Source organism: Opisthocomus hoazin, chromosome 7, assembly GCF_030867145.1.
Source record: "Opisthocomus hoazin isolate bOpiHoa1 chromosome 7, bOpiHoa1.hap1, whole genome shotgun sequence".
In the NCBI taxonomy this organism is placed as follows: Eukaryota; Metazoa; Chordata; class Aves; order Opisthocomiformes; family Opisthocomidae; genus Opisthocomus; species Opisthocomus hoazin.
The window spans coordinates 30,782,749-30,799,943 of NC_134420.1; the positions used below are offsets into that span (position 1 = coordinate 30,782,749).

General features: G+C 40.8%; 1 protein-coding gene across 1 annotated transcript; it reads left to right on the top strand.

Moving 5' to 3' along the window:
* Positions 1 to 366: 366 nt before the first annotated feature.
* On the top strand, positions 367 to 13,878 carry LOC104328157 (embryonic protein UVS.2). The gene is made up of 11 exons (XM_009933144.2): positions 367 to 441; positions 608 to 632; positions 1,558 to 1,695; positions 2,777 to 2,894; positions 3,434 to 3,612; positions 8,101 to 8,182; positions 9,104 to 9,231; positions 10,995 to 11,110; positions 11,548 to 11,773; positions 12,889 to 13,007; positions 13,549 to 13,878. Exons 1-11 carry the CDS (start codon positions 373 to 375, stop codon positions 13,777 to 13,779), a joined length of 1,431 nt encoding a protein of 476 aa, XP_009931446.2. The 5' UTR covers positions 367 to 372; the 3' UTR covers positions 13,780 to 13,878.
* The last annotated feature ends 3,317 nt before the right edge of the window (positions 13,879 to 17,195 follow it).

Sequence of the window (17,195 nt, forward strand, 5' to 3'; positions counted from 1 at the left end):
GTTCCTTGACATTGAGTTTTGCTGTAAACAGACTGCTACAGGATATCCTGTCCCTTGGTCAGCAGTGAGGGGACCTGCAGCAGCTGGTGGGTTCTTCTTAGAATTAAAGATGAGTCACTTTAAAGTTGCTGGATTTTCTTTCCTATTGCTCCACTTCCTCTGTTTTCTGAAGATAAATAAGAAATGAGAGCTTGGAAATTCTCTTGAGAGGTCCTGCAGCTTGTTTGTTTTGTGAAAATACTTCTTGTTATCTAATTTTGTTACACTTGTTAACAACAGCAGCAGCTTTCCCATAAAACTTGCCTCAAGTAAACTAACCACAACTTTGAGAACTGAGCTGCAGAGCAAAGAAGATCATCTCAGAAACTGAAGATGAAGTACTTCCTTCTGCCAACGCATTTAGCATTTCTCTATAGCTTTTCACTAACTAAACCTGTCCAGGTGTGTCCGTGCTCTCAGATACTGAGTATTGACATTGCTGCTGCTGAGTTGCTCTGATCATGTTAAAATTAGTTACAAACTTTTACTGTGGCGATTCTACATGACAGAAGTTTTCTGCTATGGAGATAAGCGTGTATTAAAAGATATGCTTTTTTTTTTTTTTCAGATAGCTACAAGAAGCAATGACTTAGGTGAGTTTGATTGTAATTATTATATAAATAACTGTAGGTTTTGGTGGGGCTGCTTCTCTATACCTCATTCTCATTATTCAGTATATGTTTCTCTTTGAAAATATTTTCCAGCATCAGTGGAATACAATTCACAGAATTCAGATGTGTTTTGAAGTTGCATTCAGTGTGATTATTTATGCTGTCGTGATAAAGAAATTAAGAAGATGTATTGAGCAATTGCTCTATGGAATGTTCTTTTCCATATGTAGTCTCAGCAAATCAGAATACTTTTCACTTTGATTTCTTTCATATGTAATATAAGGCACTTCCCTGTCTGCTGTACCCAAGGCTATTGTACATTTTTGGCATAATAACCAATAGCTCTTGTCAGTGAGAAATGTATTTCAAGTATTTTGGAGTCAGAACTGAGGAGCATGTCACAACGTCTTATGTCAAATTAACAGTTAACCTGGAAATTAACAGCTTGCATGCATTCAATATGCATGATAAAAATAGTAATTTCTTTTGTATGATTCATCCCATTTTTACAGAGGTCAGTTGTTATTTTTCTTTAATTCCACAAGTTCTAATGAAGAGAAAAATGGCTTATAATACTTAGCCTTCCAATCTGAAGGCTCTCAAACTTCATAAGCTAAAATATATTTACTCACAACTTTGATTATAGCTGCACTATGACATCTATATTAATATTAATCTTTTCTATCCAGGAAGCAAGGCAGACCTAAACAGTGTTAGCATATTGTGAGTGCTAGATTCACTCAGTCTTAATTTACTAATCCTTTTTCACATTACTGGGAAATGAACTTCAGTGAAACGAGTTTCCAAAGGTACAAAAACTTGGTTACTGTATACCTCTCATCTCCCTTTTGCACATCTATTTGCTTTCTCAGTGCCTTGTGTGCTCTTTATTTTCTTCATCTGCCAGGTAGTGAAATAGCTGTGTATGAAGGAGACATCCTCTTGAGAAGAGGACGACGCAGTGCAATTAACTGTGAGAGCTGTTTATGGCCCAAGTCACAAGATGGGCTAGTCAAGGTTCCAATTAACATCTCTTCTGATTTCTGTGAGTGCATGCAAATGGATGCTATAAAGTTAGCATTGATCTTCCAGTCCTAATACTCTCTATTATTTTCTGTTTCTGTGGTATGCAACAAAAGCAATCGTTGTCCAAATGATACTTTTTCCCTTACTATTTCCCTCTAGTCAGACAGTAGCTCTGTCCCATGCAAAAAGCTGCAGGACTGATGCCTTAATCTAGAAAATTTTGTTCCAGAAGACTTCATATGGGCTGTGCAGGTCATCCGTCTGTCCCCTGCTGAGGCTTCTCTGGTCTGAGGCTTCCATACAGACCCTTCCTAAAAGATCTTACCTTGAGAGAAAATGGCATGGAAGTGAAGTACAGCCTGTGCCTGATTCGTGTTCCTGTGGAAGAGGAATCTGCGTTATCATTTGAGCTGAGGAGAGCCCAGTCTTTGCGTTATCTAGGCTGCTCCTCTGCCCATGTGCTTCCAGAACTGCAGCACATACTTTTGTAGTTAGGTGAGGGTTATTCCATCTACCTCCTTCTCTCTAAACTTTAAAGATGAGGAAATTGAGATACAAATCAGTTGTAGAAGATTCATAACTGAGGAAGCCAAATTAGGCCAAAATGTTCAGAAGTAAACACTCCAACCTTTATTTGGTACCTGAATAGAAACACTATGATCTTCAAAGCCTCTGAATGCTGGCTGTCTAAAGTGCTTCCAAGAGGTGTGTGGCAGTCATTTGTTATCTCTGATAAACAAAATAGCTTTCTGGTTCTTAGCTACGGTCAAATGGCTCGTTTGGGATACTTTAATCCAATTATTTGTATCTGAAAAGGTTTCATTTTTTTCCATTCTATCTAACGGAAGAAACAATGCCAGTCTTGCTTTCCATCAGCTGTCTCCTATAGAAGATGCATAAGGGCCAGCTGTAATTCTTACATCTCCTCTGAAAAATCCAATCAACTTGAAGATCTCTGAAGGCTTTGTGCCCTTTTTTTATTATACTTGTACGATAAAAAGCTAATAAGTGCTGTGAAGTTTTAAAGGAATGCACCCCATCAGTGCACCTTGGTTTTTGTTAACCAAGGAAGATTTCTCCTGCCCCCTTTCTCTTTCTAGCAGTGACAGAGAGGTCTTGGATTGCTGATGCTCTGCAAGAGATCTCCACGCTGACCTGTGTGCAGTTTGTAAATCGCACTACAGAAACAGACTACGTGTATGTTGAACGTGGGCAGAGGTAAGCTCCCTGTCTCCTGGGAGTGGAAGAACCCAAAAAGTCTTTCAGCTTCTTTTCTGTTTTGATCTGGAGTTAAGTAATTGCCCTTTTTTATCCTAGGATTTAAGATTCAGAGAGCAGGTGCAATTTTTCATTTTTCTTTACATTTATTGGTAGTTACATCAGTTAGTAGGCTGCAGGAATAAATGTGTGTGTGGACTTAATGGGGTACAATTCAAAATGAGATATTTTCCTTAACTGTAAAAATTTAAAGAAGTAGAATTGTTTCAGGTTCTTTGCTTAACTACTTAAACTGCTTCATCTTCATTTGATATAGCCATTTTACTTCTTCAGATTTGCCATACTCATCACAAAGGCTTTATTTCTTTCCCTTGCACAGTCTGGCAGCTCTTGGAAGCCTAGATATCTCATGCCAGTGACTACTTGCATGTCCCCTACTGTGGCTCCACATCTGGAGGCCCTTGGTGGCATAATCAGTGCATATATTTCTTTGTATTTGCTGAATGTGATCATTTTGGTTATTGATTGCCTATTCTTAGCTGCTGGTCTTACTTTGGAAAAATTGGAGGACGTCAAGCAGTAGGCCTGGTGAAAAATGGTTGCATGGATAAAGGAGCAATTCAGCATGAAATGAACCATGCGCTGGGTTTCATCCATGAACAGGCCCGGAGTGATCGGGACAGGTTTGTCAAGATTATGTGGGAACACATTGTGGCAGGTATGTCCACTAAATCTTAAGAGAAAACATATATTTTCAGATAAAGGAGAATGTTTCTTCTGTGAACAGCAATGCAAATAAGAATCATGATTAATGCTGGCTGAATTGCAGCAGCAGCGCATTCAGTGCAATGGAATTTCTCATTCAGTGTTTGTACTAGGGGAATTTCTGTGGCTACACCTACATTAGTGTGGTCCTCCAACGCCTTTTAGGCAGATGCAGCCTAAAAGTAGCTCTACATTCTTATTTTGATTGCGGTCTTGAGCCCAGACTCACCTTATATCCAAACTACCTACATCATGAGGAACACAAAATGTTGTAGCACAGACTTGGCCAGGAGGCAAGACAATGGGACTTTTAGCTGAGGTGGGGAGAAACAGGATATTCAGAGATCATGGTGGGCAATCACACAGCAACTCTATTTTGGGGAAAGCCATGGAAATACGGAAGGCAACAGGTAGGCATCCTGTCACTGGCAGTGACTGAAATGCTCATAGCCTAAATTGTAGATGAACAAGGGAGTCAATGTGAAGAGAATGGAAGCACATGCAGCCACTAGCATGCACAAAATTCTGGGTCCTGGCATGACGTGAGAGGAAGGACTGCAATTATTTCCTCCCTGAGGAGACTATGATATACACTGCCATGAAAAGAAGGAGCAATGGGGAGCAATCAGGACTGGCAAATCTGTAGGGGGAAACCAAGTGAATGTTATTTAGGGAAAGGAATGCAGGATGAATAGTTCAGGCATGTGCCCTTGATCTGTGTGCTGGGAACATGGGAGCATATACAGAGCTCCAGACTCTGGGGAAAGGAGGGTACAGAGAATGGTAGGAGGTCCCAGGGAAAGCAAGAAAGTGGTGCATAGAAGCAAAGTAGGGGAAGAAAGGATGCACAGAATAATTTGTCTGACAGCTATGAGATAGCTAGACAAACTACAACAATTGTAAAAAGATAATAGTGTACTTAGTTCATGATAGAAAATAATAGTAAATGAGGTGGGACAATTGAATACCAAATTCTAGTAAGTCTCTTCAACAAATAAGATATTCAACTCTTCAGTGTCATGCACAGCTGAAAATATATCTGTCTTTTTCTCCAGATGGAGCTTGATTGTTTTTACTGCAAATTCCTAACACGCTGTTCTCCAGACTTTTTTTAGCTAATCCCATGAGTAAATTCCATTTGTTCTGTTCTTTATTGAGCTTTCAGCTCTAGTGCTAAGGTGTAATTTTGCTGTGAATTGTTTGCCACTGTACAACAAGGGTGTGCCACATTTGAAACGCTAGCAAAGGATGTGCTAGGAAAGGAGTTGAAAACATGTAGTTCTACCAAAGATACTAGACACACATAACATCTTAGGCTAGTTTTGCAGGGGGAAGTCCACAGTTTCAGATGTCATTGTTTCTAAAGTATACAGAGGTAACCAAGCTCTGATTCCGGCACAGTATCGTGAAAGGATAAAAGAGGGGGAAGAAGTGAAGAACACAAAACTATGCAAAAGGAGATGGGGTTCAACAAGGGCAAGTGCAGGGTCCTGCACCTGGGGAGGAACAACCCCATGCACCAGTACAGGCTTGGGGAAGACCTGCTGGAGAGCAGCTCTGCGGAGAGGGACCTGGGTGTCCTGGTGGACGACAGGTTAACCATGAACCAGCAGTGTGCCCTGGCTGCCAAGAAAGCCAATGGGATCCTGGGGTGCATCAAGAAGAGTGTGGCCAGCAGGACGAGGGAGGTTCTCCTTCCCCTCTACACTGCCCTGGTGAGGCCTCATCTGGAGTCCTGTGTCCAGTTCTGGGCTCCCCACTTCAAGAAAGATGAGGAGCTATTGGAGAGAGTCCAGCGGAGGGCTACGAGGATGGTGAGGGGACTGGAGCATCTCTCCTATGAGGAAAGGCTGAGGGAGCTGGGCTTGTTCAGCCTGAAGAAGAGAAGGCTGAGAGGGGACCTTATGAATGCTTATAAATATCTGAAGGGTGGGTGTCAGGAGGATGGGGCCAGACTCTTTTCAGTGGTGCCCAGCGACAGGACAAGGGGCAACGGGCACAAACTGAGGCACAGGAAGTTCTGTCTGAACATGAGGAAGAATTTCTTCCCTCTGAGGGTGACTGAGCACTGGAACAGGCTGCCCAGGGAGGTTGTGGATTCTCCTTCTCCGGAGATATTCAAAACCCGCCTGAATGCTGTCCTGTGCAGCCTGCTGTAGGTGACCCTGCTTCGGCGGGGGGGGTTGGACTAAATGACCCACAGAGGTCCCTTCCAACCCCTACCATTCTGTGATTCTGTGTATCTTCAATATTAACAGCATTCACCAGGAGTGGAAGCTGAGAAGATTGGCGTGACAAGGGAGTTTGAATGCAGAGTGTGTGCAGCACAAGCACTGTAGGGAAAAAATGCAAAGATACGCAGGGAAAAGGAAATTAAGAAACACAGCTATGTTCATGAGGACTGCTAGTACACATCTCCTCTAAAAACACACTGTTGTTAACAGTGCTGATGGCAGAGCTCCCCCTGACCTCAGTGGTGCAGAACTAGACCTCAAGACCTTTTGCAGCTTCCCAGCTCTCCGACACAAGCTGTTTTTCTCTTGCCCGGACTGCAGTGCTGTGGATGTTTGCTGGGTTTTAATTCACCTTGGAAGCCATCCTGCTTCTTTGTTTTGACAAAATGCAGCCTGACTGGTTGCTTTCCACTTAGCTACTTGAAACTCAGCTTGTTTTTCCCAAACTTTTGGGGAAAGAAACTGTATTCAGAGTCCTCAGCCAAAGCTTCCTTTTCGGCTCTTCTGAGTCATTACAGATAGATTCTGGGCAGAGGTGGATATTTATTAGAGTGGAAAAGATGGGTTAAGTCCCCACACATGTGCAGGTCTAGACAGCCAAATCTCTCTGGCACGTGATGAGGCAGATACTAGTTTTCTGGCTGTTCCTCTGTCCAGCCAGGCTGCTGTTACTTTTTCATTTTTAGCAAACCAATTCAGCAAAGCATTTATGTGCCAAACAGTAGCCATATGCTTAAATGTTTCACTGCATTTGAATTGTGTTCTCTGTTCATCACCTCAAAAGAAGCTATGTGCCTGCTGATAATTCTTTCTGAAGTCAGTACAGCAGATAAGAGGAAGTGAGATAAAACCATAACAGAGTCAGGAAAGCCAATGCTGTTGAGAACCAGTTCGAGCCTTAACTGAGTTTTCGAGCTATGAAAAGCTCCAGAGTCATGTTTATCCCCAAATTTTCTATAATTCAGGATTTTGAAGCTTCTCTTTACATTTCCTAGCCCTCATTGGGACCAGTGCTGAAGGACATTACTGGAAGAGACTGGCTCTGATTACAAGCCTGCCAGCCAAGTTGTGCACACTCCAGAGATTTTTCTGACAAGTGTCCAACGCTGAACTCTTGTCCAGATGGTTTGTGGTTTACAAACCACTAGTTACAATAATGAAGGTACAGATGTTGAACTGGAAAGGAGCGCTTAGTGGTTAGGGCATTAGCCTCAAGGCCGGACTGACTGCATTCAGTTCCTTACTCTGACATTTCTTGCTTGCCTGTTTTACTGTGGACAAGAGACGCAGGGTGCAGTTCGTATTCATGTTCTCCAGTCAATGCAGCGAAATAGGTGCCGTCACATGAAACTCCCTCCAACTGCGTGTCTCTTTCTCTCCCTTTCCTCTGACTATCCTGGGAGCCCTGATGAATAGCTTCAGTGCCTAACTGAGAGAAATAACGGTAGGTGACATGAATTGCAGTCTGTGTCTCTGGGCCCCAGTCCTATGTCTGTGTAACACTTTCTTACTTCATATGGGCTTTTTGAGCCTAAGCAGATGAAAAGTGATGAGATGCTCAGCAGCTATATTCAGACAGAATGTTTCTAGCTGATCTTACAGAGTGCCCTTGCTTCATGCATATCACTTGACTGTAGTCACCACTGATGAGTCTGACCACAGACAAGGCCAGAACATGGCTGATAACATGTCCTTTAGTGCAAGTAACAGGCAAACTGTATCCCTTTCTTTTGTAGTCTTATAACCCTTTGGTGGAGGGACTCAGCGAGATAGGTTGGTGGTCACTCACACATATCTCTGAATTTTCTGATCTAGGTGGTCAGCCTTATTTCCCTCTCAAGGTATGGATGCAGCTTTGGGGACACAGGCTGAATGCTTATAATGTTCAAGATAATGCACTGAAATATATTTGGAGACATCCTAATGAAGATGGACAGATGAATACCTGTACTTGAAGAGAGGAATGGATTCACTGATTGTATCAAAACTTTGACTTATTTGATTCAGTTTACACTCTGAAACCTACTAGACTGAGTGAAAATGGGTTCCCATGGGCTTCAGAAGGCTCTGGTGGTTTTGATAGATTGAAGATCTCACAAGAACATGTATTTGTATCCGAAGCTACTCTTAGGATTATGACAGTGGGGAGTGTACTATTAGAGCAGTCATAATTGTTCTGACTGAAATGTTGCCTTCCTACCTTACAGGGGAACAAGGGAACTTTGGAAAAGTGAATTCAAAAAATCTGGGCCTTCCCTATGACTACTCTTCAGTGATGCACTATGGCGCGTAAGTTGTTTTCTGAGATGCCTTTTCAAAGGAGCAAACAGCATTCAGATCTTCTGCTCAGATCCAGGAAGAAGGAATTGCTCTGTGCAGGGAATGACTTTCGCTGTTCACTTAAAATTGAATAAATGGACATAATTAAGGGTGAGCATACTTCCTTTGTCAGCAGGATTCCTGGAAAACAGAGTCGATATGGATAGAAATAAAAATCAGGACAATGTTTTCTTTCACTGTACTCCTGCCTCTTGCTAGAGGCCTTTGACATTGCTATGGTCCAAAGTCTAACTCTGCTGAGTCACTGATCAAAAACAGTTCTGAAGTCTAAATGATTTCATTAACGGAGTAACAGCTGACCATAGACAACGACATTTTGGTGCAGAGAGAAGAAAGATGGAAATTTTTGGATCCTTAAGATGTTGTGTGCTGTCGCATACTCAGCTGTGAACACTGTCTAAGGTTGCATTTTAGTCCACAATGTATAAGCTTGTATCGTATATCATTCTCCTTTATTTCCACTAGCAAGTAACAACTTCTGAACAAAACCACGGAATAGAAATTGTCTAGCAGGAGGCAGGAAATTGCAGATAGCAAATGAACAATTAGTAACTGAGACAGAACTACTCCTGCTCCTCTGCCTCTGGAACCATGAAGGTGGGATTCAGTTAATTTTGCCAGGACATGGGCAAAGGCCCTCCTCACTCAGGACAGTGCAGCATTTTCTTGTTTCTTGCTTTCCACTGCTGCACACAAAATGACTGCCATGCTGGTCCTTCCTCTTCGGGGAAGACTGACTGGTCTCTGAGAAGCTTCTTGCCCTTTTCTGTTGAAATGCTATGCATGTGGTACATGAATATGATTATGAAGTTAGAGAACTTCACTGTTTCAGAGAAGTAATCTAGAAATGTGATTTCCGTATTTCTACAGGTATGATTTCTCCAGCACTCCAGGGAAACCAACTATTGTACCAGTTCCTGACCCCTCGATACCCATTGGGCAGAGAGAAGGGCTGAGTAACTTGGATGTAGCTAAAATCAACAAGCTCTACAAGTGCAGTAAGTGCTATAGTTAGAAGGCATGCGAATCATTACACAGCTGATGTCTGTAGGCACTGTCAGACATCCTCCAAAGGAACTCAGCCCACAGTCCTTTCAATAAGTCTTTCCCTTGCCCTAAAAGAAGGCTGGTATGCATGTGGAAACATGTTCCTGTGCCAAGCTGCTGCCTTCTTGGGAAGGACAATTTACTCCTAATAATTCACTGTCATTCTGAATCATCCTCACCTAGCCCCTGCTCTTTGACATAAGCAAAACCATCAGACAAATCATGGTCTGTCAGCTTCTCATCTCAGGAATGCTCTGCAGGGTGCAAAGCATGTAAGCTATCCTCAGCCATGATGATAGCTCAGAGTCATGTGCATCAGTAGTGCCAGCAGGTTTGTGATTTCTTTCAGTTAGAAAATGACTGCAGGGCTGTAAGTACGGGTACCATTCAGGGTGATCAGAACATCTCTTTGAGGGGAATTCCCCAGGCTTTTTGTATAGTTATCTACTTCCTTGCCCCATGCATTTCTTAACTCATCACTGTGGTATCTTAAGGTCTAGAAATACCTGGCATTCCTCTGTAGCAGGAACTCTTCAGAGTTGTGCATCTCTTCATTCTTTGAGATGCGCAGAACACCAGACATGCTCCTGCAATGCACATTTTTTGCCTTGACTCCCAGTACATAGGCTAATTGATTTATATGGTATTTGACTTTTCTGAGATGTTATTCCAGTAGTTTCCACCAAAACAGCAAGAAATATTAATATGGCCTAAATATTAGCATACCAAATTCTGCTCTGAATTGTGTTAGAATTTAGTTAAGTAAACGTAAGTAATTAGTGCGAATCAGCATTCCTTCAGGTGGATAGTTTGGTAATCAGTGCTGAGAGTGGCTCTTCCCAAACTGTTAATTTCAGATAAGACAAGTTTACAACTTGAGTGTCTATCATGGTCTCAAAGATAGTGATAACAAGTATTTAATGATACTTATTCTTGATAGTGGGGCTGGGAATGAATCACACTTCAATACCATGATTAAGTAATTTCATAATTAGATCTGTATGTTTTGGAAGAAAAGGGCTAAATTTTAAAAAAAGGAGGAAAAACTCAGGAGCTAAAAAAAAGGACAAAAAGTCTGGTTGTCTCAGGGAAAGTAGGGAGCAAGAGAAAAATGTCACAAATTCATATGTTCAGATATATTCATATTTTGTAATTTGGGGAGTTATACAGTGCAATAAAAGAACACTACATGTGGAAAGACAAGACAGATGAGATTACACTTTGTATACCAACCACTAGGTCTGTAGCTTGACTTCAGTGTCTCTGTTATTGTTTTATCCCAGTGACCACCCCTCTTTGCTTTGATAAAATCTAGTTTTCAAGCTTGATTTTTGCACACAGTTATGAATACACACACATTTGCTGATGGGAATTGATGTACTAATGTCATTGAGACTACTACTGTGATTGAGGTTAAAGAAGTTCATGAAAGATCCAGGCCTTTTTTAGTAAACTAAAATATGAGTGAAGCCCTACTATCTTTAAAAAAACATTAGCAGCTGAAGCAGATAAGTACCTTAACTAGCTTTATTTCACTTGCAGGTTTTGTGTAACTTTTTTACACGAGGAACATCAACACAATTGTAAGCATTATAATTCATTTCTCTTTTACAAGCTTGACTGATGCAAATGGTTGGAGAAACTTTTCAGGCGTATCTGGAAGATTTTTGTGCAATTTCCATTCTGTTCAACACTGTTTGGTTTTTCCCTTCAGACTGCTGTAGCTCTGTGTTGCCTAAATCCAAAGGCTCGTTCTCCTCTGTCAATTACCCATCCCCATACCCGAACAATAGCAACTGCCTGTGGTTGATCCGCATCCGTCGAAGTAAGGTAATTTTAACTAGGAGAAAAAAGGTTTGAACCACAGTGTCAAGGCTACAAGCATTATTTCATTATTATGACTGCCCTCTGGGAGTCATTTCCATGGACGAAGACATTTACTTTGCTACACAGTGAATGAAAAGACAGTCTCAACAATTTTCGTAAGACTTATTAAGACTATCAGATGCATTATTTAACTTGATTTCTATCCAGTTAAGATTGGATGGCTTTTCAAAGACAAGCAATAGTCAAACATCAATCACTGGGCTCAGTAAGAGGGTAGCTAGGTGAAATTCTGTGCTCTTTTTATACAGAAAGTAAAATTTCAGTGATACACAGACAGTAAAATGAATACGAAGTCCTAGTTCACTTCATAACAGTTAGATGGTTTGAATCTTTCCCCATGTACAGCATTAAACCCAACATCTGTTTTCTTGTTTCTCAAGATTTTCCTGCAGTTTGAGGCTTTTGATCTCCAACCCTCCTCAGACTGTTCTTCTGACTATATAAAAATTTACAATGGAAACAGCAAGAATTCCCCTGTCTTGCTGGACAAATACTGTGGGAAGGGGCCACTGCCCTCCTTAGTGGCATCTGGATCGACAATGCTGATGGAGTTTGCAAGTGATGAGAGCATTACAGCCACAGGATTCAAAGCCTCCTACAACAGCGGTATGAACACTCCTTTACAGAGCTTGGAGAACAGCATTGATAGTATTTGTATGGAAGAACTGAAAATTTTGAACATGTACTCAAGAGTAGGTTTTTTCTGTGTTTTTCTTCACAATTCCGTAGCAATTGCTAATGCAGAAGGTTAGGCCATGATGGGGCCGAAGGTTAGCAGGAAACGGAAAATGGGGTGTTGCATGAGTCTCATGTTAGTAATCCTAAGAACCCACTCACATTCTTCTGAGACCCTCTTCTAGGCCTCTTCACATCTTTAGAACAATTTCCTTGAATAAAACTGATGCAATGACTGTAATGAATAGCAGCAGTGCAGCCAAAGAGCACAAAGATTGCAGAACTCGACAAGGAATTTCAACCAATGAGAAGTACAGCCAGTATCTGGGCAATACATTATTCGAGGTTTTGTGGCATTTTATGCAACAGGAGAGGTTCTAACCTTGGGTAACTTCCACTTTCTGAATTAAAGGCTTTTGTTATGTTACATGAAACACAGTGCTTACTGTAGTCATTTGAGGGGCATCTGTTTTATGAACATGCAAATGCTTTATGGACTGCTGGATAAAACTCTGTTGTGCTGCAACATGCTTTCAGTTAGAAGGCAGTAACCCAAGTAACTTGTTACTTCCTTATTTCAACTCAAAGCTCAAACTTTTTTAAAGCATAAATTGAAGAATTCTTAGAAATGTGTCATTTTTACTCTTTCTGCATTAGTCTTGATGGATTAATTTCTAGAGAGCATTAGATCTAGCTTGATAATGCAATCTTGAATACTTGAGCTAATTCTTTTCTGAAAGTGCAGTAAGTTAGTACCATTAGAATGCTATGCTAATATGGTAACACTCAATTTTAAAGACAGATATAGCTTTAGATGCAGCTGTTTCGTGTCCTCCAAAGGTTATTTAGCTGCCATGTTTTAGTTCCTTCAGTACAGCTGCTGATACAAATACTAAGCAAAGACATAAGATATTTCAGCAGTAGATTTTCATGGTAGCACATTTTTCTTGGCTTGAAGAATACAATATAGTACAAGGAAGCTCACTTCTACTGCCAAAATGCTCTTGTTAATGTGCCTTTCTCTGTTTTTCTTCTTTACTCCTCAGTGAATTGCGGAGATACTTTCACAGACTCAAATGGAGTCATCACCTCTCCAAACTACCCCAATAAATACCCCAAAAACCAAGCATGCTTCTGGGTCATCAGTTCTCCAGTAGGATACAAGGTAAGGCACAGATTAATTCATTTGTGGATTTCACCAGTGTTCTCTAATGGAGTCTCTTTTTGCCTTGGAGAGTAACAGCTGTAATGTCACGTTTTGAGCAGGCATTCTCAGAGTAAAAATCTAAACGGAAAAGTCCAGTTTAAGAACTTATGCTGGATCTTGGTATCTGAGGTGTTCAGCAAGCACACGCATGTGAACTCATTAATTTAGCTTGTACCAGCAAGCTTTGTTCAGCATAATCCCTAGGTAAGACTTCCCACTAGAAAACTGAAACATTGCACAGGTGCTGTTTTTATATTTCTCTACAGAAAAGAATTTAAAGTGTAGAAGATCAATCCTGTCCCTTCCAAATGCTGACGAACTAAGCAAATAATTTGCTACTAATTTGCATTACAATAATGGATGAGGATGCAGTGCAAATGCAGAATAAAAACCGCTGCCTGCACACAAGGAATTTAGACTATTTGTGCTCGCTGCATATAAAGGGTAAGAGAAAAGGATATAACCTGGAAGCAAAGTGCTTTGCTTGTATTTTCTCCAGATATCTCTCAAAATGTTATCCTTTGAGCTGGAAGATAGTGACAGATGCATCTATGACTACTTGCTCATACATGATGGAAGCCGACCTACATCACCTTCAGTTGGCCCTTACTGTGGGACAGAGAAGGTTGCAGACTTTACTTCCACTGGGAGCTTCGTGCTGGTTGAATTTCACAGTGACATAGTTTGGGAGTTACCTGGATTCGTGATGACTTATACATTTGGTAGGTAGTACGATACAGATTGGAGTTGAAAAACAAAGAATGAAAGTTAGAGACCAGCTAGCCATAGGTAAAAGTCAAGATGCTACAAATTTCAGCAAAATATATAGCTCCCTGATACCTTTAACAAGCTTGAAGCTTGATCTCTTAGTCTTATGTCTACAGTGGTTTAATTCTCATGGTGAATTACAGACAAAAATGTTCTTGCCCATGGGATGCTTCTGTCTGAGACTGTAAGCTTTTTGTTATAGTATTCCCACTGCTGGTGTTGCATGGCAAAATACAACAGCAGAACTAAATCTATGTAAGCAGATTTTCAAGAACTTTTAGTGTTACAAACTGCCCATAAAAATTTCAGAAATGGCTATGTAGCAACTTTAACCTGTGTTCTGACAAATGTTATTACCCAACCCAAATGTGCATTCCAGTATGCACACAGAAAAACTTTCAGACGCATGTTTGTTTATGTTTTGAAGCCAGGCTCACTTATACAGTCCATATAGGTACCTTAGCTTTGCCTGGAAATCACCACTTTACACTGAAGTTGCAAACTAGGATGTTTGTATGGCATCTCAACCCAAAGAATTGCACTACTCCTCTCGGAGATGAACCATGCCAGGGAACAGATTTAACTAAAGAAACAATTAAGAGTGGCAGGAACAAGCAGTGAGGGAGAGGGAACGGAGGAAAAAACTTATTGTTTGCTGTGGCCTGAGTCAGGTATTGAAATTGTCCATGGGGTATTACCAAAATATATTTAAAAATGAGACCTGAAAACGTAATGCAAAGTCCACAGAATGTAAACGGAGCCAATAACTTTGGAGAACACACTAAGTGTGAAGTACCTTGTCTATAAAGAGAAATCTTCCACCTCTGAGGAGATATCTGAAGAGGAGAAAGATATCACCACTGTAGGCAGCTAACACTTTGCTTTGACTTGATGTATTCAGAACTAAATGCCAATGCCAAACTGGAAGATGTCAAAATGTAATAAATAATAAAAGTTCGTGCTGCAATTATGCCTTTGTGAAGAAGAGCATGTAGAAAATGCCAGTTTGCTTTCCTGGTGCTAGGAAGGTAGCCAAGAAAACTTTGAATTATGCTGACTTTTGGTTTGGTTTTTTTTAAGGATCTGTAATGTTTTCCTTTTTAAGCATTGGTTAATTTTCACCCTCAAAAGAATGATAATTAAGTTGTGGACATCAGGGTCTAGAGCTTGCTTGCATCAATGGTGGGAAAGTACATGCATAGCACGCAACAAATACTTGCAGTTTTTACAAGCTCCTGCCTTCTGGCTATAAAGAGTATTCCTTCACTTAATTTGGTTCACTATTTAGATTTGCACCTTTTTGGAGACTCTAACAATTTCAGCAGGATGAGAGAAAATTAAACTCTATTTTCAACCTCATCTTCAGACTGTACAAATGCTAATTTTTCTCCCTGAGTCTGAGGACTTTCATGGAGGTGCAGAATAGCCTCATGACAACTATTATTGTATACGAAGCTGAATGGGTTCCTATTTCAAATATACAGTGCTGAGCAGCTTTGTAACTTGAGTATTACTTTAGATTCCCTTCCCATGGCCTGATGTGGGGCTCAGCATGGGTCCAGTGTTTTAGATGTTCACCCATATTTGGTAAAGGACCACAAACAACATGTTGAAACAGCCATGTACTACATATATACCACATATAGGAATATTAGTCTTGCAACTGGTCCCTAGAAATATGGTTTTAAGTAGGAGTCTGAGACGTGGTAATGTGACTTCATCAGTGTGCTTTATTTGTAAGCAAGCCCTTCCTGCAGGCAAGCTGTTAGCCCGAAGGGCACACAGGCTGGGTAAAGACTCCAATCCCATTTGTTTTGAAAACATGAATTCAACAGTAATGATGTAGAAATGCATTCCTGAATGTACAGACAGGCTGAAATATAATGTGAAGAATAGGTTCTCTCTTTCCTAGGAAAGGCTTTTCAGTCTGAGTTCTAAAGGTTCTGCTTTTCATGAGTTCTGTTAGGGGTCTTTGTTAACTGCTTTCCTTAAGGGGTATGCATGTTAGCTGGAGCTTCCACACGTGCTCCAAACCACCTCCTGACCCTCTGCAGATATCAAAACCTTCAGCTTTCCTCTAATTATTGCTAAAATCTCTGGGTTCCTGCCAGCAGTCTCCACATTAGTTATACATTACTCATCCATAAATCTGTGGCCCACCAAACAGGAAAATGAAAGATACAAAACACCCTGATCAATGGCATCCTTCTTATAACGACTGCTGTTCATTTTTACCCACAGTTAGTTGCAAATCTTAAATGGAGAAGCTGTAGAATTCACAAACCCTGCTAAAAGCTTAGGTGTATCCAACTCCACAGTGTAAGGGGACTTACCTCTAATAGAGAATAATCCTCCCACAACAGGCATTGCCCATGTATAAAAAATTATTTATAAGCTTGCTATTAACATTCATATTCTGAGATATATGAATTAAGAGTGACCAGACAGTAGACACGATGGACAGTATAGGTCAAAGTTTAGGATTGAAATACCACCTTAGGAGGATTTTGAGAGGTTCTAGTGAAAGTTCAGCATTCACTTAACACACGTTTGAAATTCAACATGTAAGGATTTAACCTTGAAAAACAGAGGTATCTAGCAGTGATGACTGTATAGATGTATTCTCACATATGTACATAACTCATGACACAAACAGGTATTTACCTTAACTGTGTACAAAACCAGATCTGTGCTAAGAGAGACCCAGTTCCAAAGGCCTGTGCATGTGGAAGAGACAAGTGTGTTTGTGTCCAAGTGTTCCAATCTTACCTGGTTTGGGACTGTCCAGATTCCTGTCTGGGAGACAAATCAGGGCCTTCAAGCGAAATGCTTTTGTAATCTGTAAGAACCAGAACAGAGACCTGTAAATTACTGCTGCAGGAGAAAAACAAACCGCCTGGAATAAAGCACCACAGAAACAGACAAAAAATCATAGACTCATAGGTTGGAAAAGACCTCTAAGATCATCAAGTCCAACCGTCAACCCAACACCACCATGCCTGCTAAACCAGATCCCGAACTCATAGGGCTTTTTTGTGTTTAATTAAAAAAAAAACATTTCACTTGCATGAGCAAATAACTGTGGTTGAGACGATGCTTGCTTGCACGGCTAGAACCCCAATGCCTGACAGAAACTAAGGGCAGGTTTTGGCATGCTGATAGTACAGTTGGTTACTCAACCAGAAGAAGAAACAGCAAGAGTAGTGAAACTCAAGTTTTCGATTTTACCGTGGTGATGATCCGTCCTGTTTATCACACTGAACTGCAAGGAGAAACATTACAGCTTGGGAGACGTTGTAGGCAGATGGCCACGTTTTTAATTAATTCGAGCTTTTTCAGATCAGAAGTTTTACTTCTAGATGCGTTCCATTACAGTAA